Here is an 11,524-nt window from a genome sequence, read left to right as displayed (position 1 = left end):
GTGTTTCGTGTTTGTATTTATGAGGAAAAAACAATGTTACGGATGTGACAGTTCTCGGTTACGGACGTGACCGCTCTGAAATCGGCACTAAAAGACTGCTTTAAAACTTTCACAGAGACCTCAAACAGAAAGCACAAAGCCTTTCTTTAAAGTGAATTTCGTTTTGTATTAATTGTATCTTAATTTTAATCAATGTTTCATCAACCAATTGCCTGGATTTAATAAATAATACATAAAGCAGACAATAGATATTAGACGACATGGGCGCCGGCGCATGAACTGGAGCTCGTCTCATAAATGAACCGAAACTCAGCATAGCCTACTTGCCTCGCAGACTTGAACATGAACGGGTCACCACTGCATCAGCTTCAAAAACATGGAGATTTTTTGGGGGAAAAAATATAAATAATAAAATCGTGATACGAACCGATTCGTGGGTCAAAAATCGTGATACGAACCGAATCATGGGTTTGGTGTATCGTTACAGCCCTACTAGCAACCCTGAAAGGGTGGTGGGTACAAAATGACTCATGACCAAATCTGGTGGGTACGCACCCCCACCGTCCCCACTGAAATTTACGCCTATGGTAAACTCGTATATAAGATTATTCCAATAGCACATGAAAGCAGCATTAGTCCAACAGCACTGGGGCGTTTCATGCATCACTCTGCTTATGTGTGTCATATTTTTACACTAGTGTGCATTTGCTGCTGTCCATGAGGCCTAGTTTCAACACTCCTAGTACAACTATTTTTATTCATTGGTTGAAGCCTCTGAGAATGACCCTAGATTAATGTGAAACTGATTTCACAGATGCAGTCTATTAACTTTTGGATGTTCATATAGCAACATAAACTTTAGTAGAAGGTGCTTTATATGCATTAACACACTTGGCAAGCACTACATTTTCACTGTGTAGACCTAGTAAACAAACAAACAAATCACACATAATGGTGTTGTTTCCATTTGAGGTTTAGACAACTGTGAGAACTGAGATACATTAATGGCTGGAAAAACACTGCACTGGGTTTAAGGTTAAACCCCCACTCTAGACAAAGGTAAGAGACCCTCTCTGTCATTGGTTGTCTAGTGACCAAACCAGTGGAACAAACTTCTGGTTTTGGTTTAGCACTTCAGATGATTTCATGCAATGCTTCAAAAATGAAGTCAGTTGTTTAGCAAACTGACAAATTGCAATTGTGCGTGCGTATATACATTGAATAAATACATCTAATATTCAAATATGACATCAACATTACAGCAGAAGTGATACAAATTTGAGGTGTGACATTTCCGAAGACCTTTAGACTTAGCGTTTTTTCCTTTTCTTTGTTTTTAATTCATGTATTGTTAATTTCACTAATGAATCTGACAATGATGTGTTAAGTGTGTCTCATGATTATAACGTCCTAATTTATCAATAGTGACATTATTTAATGTCATGTTGCAATTTGATTGACTTATTATTGAATAAAATGTTGTTTTCATGAGGAATTATAATATCATTACCAGAGAGACCCGGCTAAACAACTTTAAGTATTGCAGATTTTTCAGCATTATTCATAGATCTGACATAAAACATGCACAAAAGCTTACACATACAAATATATGTTTATTTATTTAATATAAAGCAACAAATTTATAAGAAGACCGGTTTTTAACTGAGTTGTGTTCTCAGCATAAGGATGTTTTCATAATAGTCTAAATTTTCACATGTTAGTTTTGTCATTTTATACCATTAATACACTATTTATATATTCAAAACAATTGTAAACCTAACTGTGAATTTAACAATGTCTAAAAATGGAATGTATTAAAGACAGCAATATTCATTATATATATATATATATATATATATATATATATATATATATATATATATATATATATATATAATACAAGGACAATGCTTTTCATACAAAAATATTTATACTATTCATTTGATAGGACTTTTATTTTGATAAACCAAATCAAATAAATCAATTTTGTCAATTTTAACTTATTTTCTTTTGACTTTTTTCTATCTTAACTTTCCAGTGGATCCTCGGCAGGCTTTGCATTTCAAAACCCCTGATCTAGGCTAAAGAATGTTATGGTCGTAAATGTGGGTCATATCTATTATGAGATCTACCAAACAGTTTGTGGTTAGAGGTTCAAGAAACAGTGAACAACATAAGTAGTCCATCATACTCATACGTTCATGATTTCGCCGGCTTTAGTGCAGCATAGGTGCTGTTGACTTGACTGGACCGAAAGTTTCTACGCAGCTTGGAGAAATCCACCTCGGCATACTGAAAGAGCAATGAAGAAAACAATATAAACTAGCTGTCCATGGATTAAATAGGACACTGTTGGAGTAAAAGGTCAGCATGAATATCCTACATTATTATCAAGAGCTTCATTAATGAATTATTACCTGTAACTGGTCCTGATGCTCTTCTATAACTCGCATCTGCTGTAGATCCGTGTTGAGTTGTGATTCTTCTGCTGACCTTCTGTTTCCAACAACAAAAACCTTTACCAGTCCTACAAATGGAACAGTGAATTCAGATTCAATATTAACAAAAGGTTGTATTATTTCTTCTTAAATTATATAAACTGTATGAAATACATACATATAAATATATAATAAAAAATATACTGAAATAAGTCAGCTAAAATGTTGAAATAAGTCAAAAGCCTAAATAAAGAATTTAGCTGTCTATGGAGAAGAGCATTGATTACTCACCGATCACCACTATGAGCAGAAGCCCGTTCATCAGACCAGATATGATGATAATAATCTGCCATTGTGTCTGATTCTGATCAATACACTCCCCCTTTGTCTGATTGTAATGCTCAGTTAGTTGAGTTGATTCTGTAATGAAAGTATTTATAATCTGTTACAGTAACAACAGCTATAGTCTGGAGCACAATGACTGCAATTTTGTAGGTAAATATCTAACATATTCAACTTTTTGTGGAGCTAACATTAAGTGCTTCTGTTTTTATATGTCCGCCAAAAACTGAAGTAGTGAATTACAAATGTATAAATAAGTAAGAGAAATTATTCGTAATGATTATCAATATGGATTAGTAAATGAACTCACCGGTGAAGTGCAGTCTGGTGCTGTTGCTGAGTTTTGGAGGTGAATCTGTGTTCATACAGTAATATACTCCTAATTCATCAGTGGTTACATTATTAATAACTAGATTATGATTAAATTGCAGTGAATATTTCTTTCTGAGTGTTTTATTTGAGTAAAAAGGTGCTGTTGGATTGGAAGTTGACCGTAGAATCACTGTTGGAGGATCTGGTGTTTTCAGTAAAATCCAATAAACCTCATTTTCCTCAAGATCACAGTTTATGGTCACATTTGATCCCGGATCAGTGAGTTGATCTGACACCGCAGCTTGAAAACAGATTAATACATCTACAAGATATAGAAATAAATGCATTACAATTCATTTTTAATCAGCCACATAAAACCACTGTGAACCTTTAATATGAATCAATTTATGGTTAAGCTCATGTAAATATTTTCATATGTTATAAACTCACAGAGCTGAAGCAGAATGATCCTCATGTTACTGGTTGAATAAAACCATTGAATCGAATGAAACCTGGTTCCCTCCACACATGTATGATGAAGTCTATATACTGCAACTCTGAGCCAGACAGAGGAAGTCAAGTTTGCTCTGACCACATTGTACACACTTTTTTTTTTTCAACACCTACTGTCTCACCATTATCATTACTTTATCAAGTTAAACATGACAGTAAATTGCCAGATACTTGCAGTAACATCAGCAAACCTATTTGTCATAAAGCCAACACACTCTCATGACAACTCGTGATAATTTGTACAAATTTTATAAATTTTTACACAAAACCGTATGATATTACAAAGAATGTAAAGATATTATAAAGATTGTATTAAAACTTTTATAATTTCCCCCCCTAATACAACCATGGTCAAGTTTACCGTAGGTTTGAATTTGTGTGAAACTATGATCTCATACAAATTATTAAAAATTCCCATGAGACTGAGTTGCTGTATATAGTAACACTGTGAAACAGAGAAGAGTTCCTGCAAAGTGACAAAGGTTTGGTGGGTAAGCATGGTTCACTTAGCCTCTGTTGGCCCTCATTTTGCAACAGAAAGAGGCGAGGTAAAACTCACGAACAACCTAATGAATAAAAAAAAAAACATGATGTTATATATATAAAAAGCAGTTTTTAAAATTTCATTAATATGAGATGAGTTTTATTAATATGTGATTATTATTTGAAATAATTACAACTGAATTATTAAGAAACACCAATAAAGCATTGTTTGTTTTTTTGATAGTACATTAGTATTGGAACAAAAACATTGCAACATATGAATGACAATTTCCATAATAAACAGAAGACTAATATGGGTATAATTTATTGGTTGATGCATCGCATTCAAAATCTGTTTAATAAAATTCTTAGATTAGTCAAAGATTAGTGTCACACCAGGTCCGGCAAAGGAGGAAAAGAGGGGAAAGGTGGATCCTGAAACAGACAAACGAAGTTTATTAAATACAAAGAACAGAATCCTACTGAGGTCTTAAATATACAAGAAAACAAAGGACTAAACAAGTCACAGGTGAACATGATCAATAAGTAACCATAGAAACGTCCCGGTTACGTATGGTAACCCTCGTTCCCTGAAGGAGGGAATGGAGACGCCGCGTCGGTAACCGACGAATAGGAATCTCACTAGAGAGGCCAATCTATTCGAGTGTAACTAAAACGAGCCAATGCACATTGGCATGTGATAATTGCATCAGCTGTGCTGCATTGCGGCACGCGCATATAATGAGGAGCATGTGCATCACATCTTCAGGTTCACACTAGAGTTTACGGTACGTCAAATACAGATACACTGAGAATCCATTGAGCTGAAATAGTACAGATCGGAATGCGAAACTCTCAAGCACTCAGAGTGTGGAGCGAGTGAAAAATGTATCTATGCTAAACTTATACTTAGCCTCTAACACACACACTGGCAAGTAAAATGTACAAATTTATTAGCAAATGGCTTATGATAGACATTATTTAGTCGCCCAGAGTGAAGATTATAGTCGCATATGCGAGTGATTTACTCACATTGTAGAGGGTTGGATACGTGCATTTGCGCCTGCTGTGTAAACAAACAGATCAGATATTCGCCTGTCAATGTACGTCATTGAAAAAAAATCTGAGTCGTACGTCATTGATGACGTACAAAAAAATCTACGTCATCATTCACTCTTACATACAATTAGAGGGAGTAAAGTTTAATGTGTATTTGGCGTGCTGTTCGGGGGGAGGACTCCGAGCTCAGACTTTGGCCTGTTGGAAACTTTTCCTTCTTCTAAGCAAAGAACAGGAGACGTTGGGATCACGTTCAACTCAACTCAACTCAACTCAACTTTATTTATAAAGCACTTTTAACACCACAAGTGGAACCAAAGTGCTGTACAGAAGGTATAAAAGAGAAAATAAAAACATAAAAACAATGCAGACATACACAACTTACAAAGCGTTATCAAATGCTAAAGAAAACAAATACGTTTTAAGCGCACTCTGAAAAGCACCCAACGAAGGACAGGATTTTATAGACAGAGGAAGGTTATTCCAGAGCCTAGGAGCTGCAACAGAAAAAGCTCGATCACCTTTACATTTTAAACGGGATCGTGGAACCATGAGACACAATTGGTCGTTTGAGCGCAGAGATCTACTGGATTGACAGCGAATGATTAAATCAGTAACATACTCAGGTGCTAGACCATGCAGAGACTTAAAAACATACAACAACGCTTTGTATTGAATTCTATATTGTATGGGTAACCAATGTAGTTTAATTAACACCGGAGTAATGTGCTCTCTCTTCTTAGTACCGGTTAAAAGTCTGGCAGCTGAGTTCTGAACAAGCTGCAAACGGGAGAGTGAAGCCTGACTCACACCCAGATACAACACATTACAATAATCCAAACGGGATGACACAAAGGCATGAACAACCTTCTCCAAATCGTCAAAAGAAAGGATAGATTTCAATTTAGATATTGATCTAAGATGGAAGAAACTATTCTTAACGACAGCATTGATTTGCCGGTCAAATTTAAGCTCAGAGTCAAAAATGACACCAAGGTTCCTCACGCTAGACAGTTTTTTCCCAGGAAACAACCCCAGGCAGTCATCAGCCACACAGCCCTTATTTCCAAATAAAATCATCTCGGTCTTATCCTCATTTAGTTGGAGAAAGTTTTTCGCAAGCCAACACTTAACTTCGGCCAAACATGCATGAAGAGACTGAATGGCACATTTATGCCCATGTTTCAGTGGTAAATAAATTTGAGAATCATCCGCATATAGATGATACTGAATCCCAAATTTTTCAAAAATCGAACCTAGAGGCAGCATATAAAGCGAAAATAAAATTGGTCCCAGTATAGAGCCCTGTGGAACCCCACACACAAGAGGGGCAACGGAAGAAGAATAATCCCCTAAATTGACTGAAAAAGTCCTATCCTTCAAGTAGGAAGAGAACCATTTCAGGGCTAAGCCCTGAATACCAACCTGATCCCTAAGACGATCAATGAGAATGTTATGATCAACCGTATCAAATGCAGCTGAAAGGTCTAATAAAAGCAAAACAACACGGTTTCCAGAATCAACACTTCGTAGGATATCATTAGAGACCCTCAAAAGAGCGGATTCTGTACTATGACCAGCTCTAAAACCTGACTGGAATCTATCTGAAATGTTATTCCTCATTAAAAAATCATTAAGCTGTGCATTTACAATTTTTTCCAGTATCTTAGAAATAAAAGGCAATTTTGAAATCGGACGAAAACTACTCATGTCAAAGGGGTCTAAGCCATTCTTTTTTAAAAGGGGCTGAATAACCGCATGCTTAAAACTAACCGGAACAACACCAGATGACAAACTAATATTCATAATAGACAAAATACTAGGGCCAATTGAATCAAGTACCTTCTTAAACAGAGAAGAAGGGAGCACATCACCAGGAGACTTGGTGGGCTTCATATGAGCAGTTATATCATTAAGCTGATGCAGAGAAACAGGCATAAAACTGGTCAATTGGTTCAAAGGGTCAAAAGAAGCAATACAATCATTGCCAACAGAAGAAATCTGAGATCTAATTCCATCAACCTTGCCAATAAAAAAGTTTAAGAACTCTTCACACATGTCAGCGGAAGGAATGAGTGAAGGAGTAGCAGTAGGATGAAGAACTGCATTTACAGTGGAGAAAAGTACTCTAGAATTATTACAGTTTCTGGAGATGATAAATGAGAAATAATTTGATCTAGCCAATTTAACAGCTCTTTGATACTCGTTCAAACGGTTCTTCAAAATCTCATAAGAGACTTGTAATTTATCTTTAACCCATTTGCGTTCAGCCCTCCTACACTCCTGCCTAAGAGCACGGGTAGTACTGTTCAACCAGGGCTCCGATTTAACTTTTTTTCCCCTGACTTTGACAGGAGCCACAACATCTAAAATCTCTAAACAAGAAGAGTTAAACTGATCGACCAACTCTTCTAAACCCATACAGGGAGAGTGTGACTCAGTCAATGAAAAAAAAGAAGAGACATTAAAACCAGCTGAAAAATTACTAGCTGTGCATGGATTGAGTATGCGAGATGAAACTGAGGCAGGAACAGTATTACCCGACGCAACACAAGGAAAGTTAGAATTTAAAATAACAGTCTTATGGTCAGAAAAGACAGTATCAGCAATCTTCACGCTATCAACAGAGAATCCCAGAGATAATACAAGGTCAAGCGTATGACCACGTTCATGAGTTGGACCCGAAACGCTTTGTAAAAAATCAAATGACTCTAGTAAATTTAAAAATTCTTTGACCAGGGGCTTTGAAGGGCAGCACACATGTATATTAAAATCCCCCAAAATTAAAATATTGTCAAAAGAAGAGACAATACCAGATAAAAATTCAGAAAACTCCTGTATAAAATCCCCATGAGAGTTTGGGGGTCTATAAATCAATACACATAGCACAGATTTAAAAGAATTCAGTGTAATTAACTGAGATTCAAAAGTGCAAAAAGACGCAGAAGGTGAAAGTCTACACTTAAACTTGTCTTTAAAAACAACTGCAAGACCCCCACCACGGCCAACAGACCTAGGGGTACTAAAAAAACTGCAACCAGGAGGAGAAAGTTCAGAGAGAGAAGTCATTTCACCAGTATTAAGCCAAGTCTCAGTAATAAATAAAAAATCTAGTTCATGAGAAAGAAAAAGATCGTTCAAAATAAAGGTCTTATTTGCCAGAGATCTCGCGTTAATCAACGCCATTGTCACTGGAGTGGGAGTGGTATCGGAAGAGGATTTCAGAGAGGAATCATAAAATGTTACCGGACTCCCGTCACGTAAAGAGCGCAGATTCCGATGATTAACTCCTCGAGCTGCAGACTGTCGCCTTACGTAAACCATCCGCGAAAACTGAGGCATCAACGCCAAAGACGGGAAGACAGGCACAATGTATGAACATCTCAGGTTCACGACCACGGCCTCCGCCATCGAAGAAGTTGGTCCGATGACTGGAAACTTCCCGATCCTCTTCCTGATCCTCTTCGATCTCACAAGGACTCCAGCACGCTTCCCACGCTTCCTTCGCCGGTTCCTCCACATGCACAGGCATCCCGGCAGGTAACACATTTTCCTCAATGCGACTGGCACATAATGCGAGTGCTGACGCCAATCATCTCTGGGATCGCGAAATAAACAATCGGACACAGTCGATCGAATATTAAATAGGGTCATGCGATCATAAACCAGAGGGGAGCAAACAGAGCGCGCGATAAAACAAACAAGAAACATTACAAATAAAAGAGACACGGACAGACTGTGGCAAGCCGGCAAACATCCTGGCGCCATGACGAGTCGTTCAAGCAGAAGTTATTCTTTATTGAGCATTGCTGCAGTTCGTCCAACAAAATCTAATCTAAACGTAACTTTACCTGGTATCTTATAGGTATTTTAGGGACTTCTGGGGGTGGAGACATTCAAACAAAGCATACAAAAGTAGGGAGGAGTTGATTCTATCAAGCAAAAACCGGTTTGGCAGGTTAACTGGCTTGTTCAAGAGAAACAGAGCCAATCAGCATAACACTCTATTGCATTGCTAATCCAATCAGCATAATGATTCAACGTCTGAGCCAGGGGCTCCGAAAGCCATTTGCAGAACAAAAGGCAAATGGGCTTGGCCTCCGATGGGCTTGGGCAAACGGACTCCGAAAGCCATTTGCAGAACAAAAGGTGAGAGTCTCAATGATCTGACTAATTTAACTTACAAGGGAAAGAAAACAGATCTGTCCGGAATCTCTTGCATAACAGCTGCTAAACTTTCTCAGTTTATATTGGAATCTAAATTAAAACCTCAAATGCTAAAATCAGTATTCTTCACCGTGATGTTTATGTAAGGAAGCATATCTGAAACAGATTCTTAAAATGTATTATTCTTCAGGCCCGAACCCTTACGCTGATATAGGATTTACATGTAATAAATGCAGGGAGTCAGTCAGGCTGACAGAGAAGATTTCAGAACTAGAGACACGCATCCAAACTTTAATTGAGGATAGTAAGAGTGCAAGGGCTTTAGATACTGCTTTGGATACGACTACTTCGGCTGAAGTAGAGCCCATGCAGCAGGGCAATTGGGTGACTGAGACAGTGTAGTAGCGGGACAAAACACCGCTCTTCCGTTCCGATTACAACATTAAAGCGGTTCTCCCCACTCAGTGAAACACCCACTGAGAATCCTGAATGTGCCCTAGTTATTGGCGATTCTATTACACGGAACGTGAAAATAGAGACACCAGCCACCATAGTCACATGTTTGCCGGGAGCCAGAACGCCTGACATCAAAGCAAATTAAAAAGTGCTGACTAATGCTAATCGTAAATTCTCTAAGATTATTATTCACGTCTGCACTAATTATGTTCGACTTCGCCAGTCGGAGATCACTAAAATTAACTGTTCGCAGAAGTGATGAGATAGTTAGCAGATTGTCATCACTCAATGGCTGGTTGTCCAAGTGGTGTCCGCAAAATAATATATAATTCATAGACAATAGGAAAAGCTTTTGGTGCAGACCTGACCTGTTGAAAAGAGACGGTATTCATCCCTCCTGGGATGGTGCTGCTCTTCTCTCTAGTAATTTGGCACATAGTCTTAGAGCTCAAACGTGACAATCTGGGGCTCATGTCAGGAAGCAGACAGACTGGCTTAACCTACCGTCTGCTAGCTGTCTCACGTCACCAAGGTCAGATAAATCCCATCACATAGAGACTCTTTCACCTAGATATCATCATATAGAGTCTGTGTCTGTTCCCCGAACTAGGAAATACAAAAAACTCCCAAACCCATTTAATGGTAAAAATTTGACTGATGCTCAACAAATAAAAAACAAATATAATGCAGAGGAACAAATGATAAAGCTTGGGTTGCTGAATATTCGATCCCTTTCTTCAAAATCACTTTGTTAATGATATGATTATAGACCATAAACTAGATGTGCTGTGTTTGACAGAAACTTGGGTATAAACACAAGGCTTGTATGAAAGGCAAACAGGAAGGTGTTGCTGTAATTTATAGCAAGATCTTCAGTATTACTCAGAAATCTAGTTTCAAATAGAATGAATTTGAAGTGATGGTGCTTTCTGTAACGTTATGTAGCGTAAGTGATAAATGCCGTTCGACTTTTGTGCTGGCTACTGTGGGGATTCAGGCACGGAGATTGAGGTAAGTGGATTTCAAACACAGCTTTATTTACAGGTGACAAAAGTGCAAGGTGAGTATTATGTGAATTCAGGTGCAGATTCTGTGAAGACCTCTCGGCGCGGGGATAACAGCAGGTAAGCCAGATAACTTCAGGAATGTTGAAGCAACACAGTCTCAGTTCGTTAATCCTTATCTTCTTTCTATCAGATGCGATCGGAGTCAAGGAAACTCAGGAGAACGCTGGATCATAGACAGAGATCAGATCTGGAGACAGCAGAACAAAGTTAGTGTTTCTCAAGAGGGTATACGTTACATCTAGGAATCTCTGGGGAAGCGATGGTTCAGGATACAACAGAATCAGGTCAGTTCCTGTTGGAGGCTTGACATAGACTGGAGCTATCGTGAGTGTTTTAAGTGTTGGTTAATGAGGTTGTTGATAATGATCAGGTGTGGGTGATTAGTACTCTGGAGAGAGCGATCTCTGTGTGGCGGATGGAACCGAGATTGATTGGTCCCTGACATTACCCCGCCCTCCAGAGTCCGCGTCAGTGGCTCTTGGACCTCGACGTCGTGGGGGTCTGCCTCGAGGTCGTGGTGCAGGTTTCTCAGGATGTTGATCATGAAATTCAGTGAGCAAATTGGGATCAAGGATGTCATTACGAGGCACCCAACACTTTTCTTCTGGTCCATAACTCTCCGAATCCACCAAATACTCGAGTTGACCCCTTCGACGTCGGGAGTCCAAAATCTCCTTTACAGTGTAG

At 38.3% G+C, this 11,524-nt stretch overlaps 1 protein-coding gene across 1 annotated transcript; it reads right to left on the bottom strand.

The window, feature by feature from the left end:
* Positions 1-1,597: 1,597 nt before the first annotated feature.
* LOC306987815 (uncharacterized protein) lies at positions 1,598-3,604 on the bottom strand. The gene is made up of 5 exons (XM_079592400.1): positions 3,543-3,604; positions 3,091-3,414; positions 2,730-2,858; positions 2,418-2,527; positions 1,598-2,292 (listed from the first exon to the last, which is right to left on the bottom strand). Exons 1-5 carry the CDS (start codon positions 3,565-3,567, stop codon positions 2,200-2,202), a joined length of 681 nt encoding a protein of 226 aa, XP_079448526.1. The 5' UTR covers positions 3,568-3,604; the 3' UTR covers positions 1,598-2,199.
* Positions 3,605-11,524: the final 7,920 nt, after the last annotated feature.

Source organism: Phoxinus phoxinus (genome assembly GCF_949152265.1).
Source record: "Phoxinus phoxinus genome assembly, chromosome: 20".
Lineage (NCBI taxonomy): Eukaryota > Metazoa > Chordata > Actinopteri > Cypriniformes > Leuciscidae > Phoxinus > Phoxinus phoxinus.
This window is presented reverse-complemented; position numbering and strand designations above follow the sequence as displayed.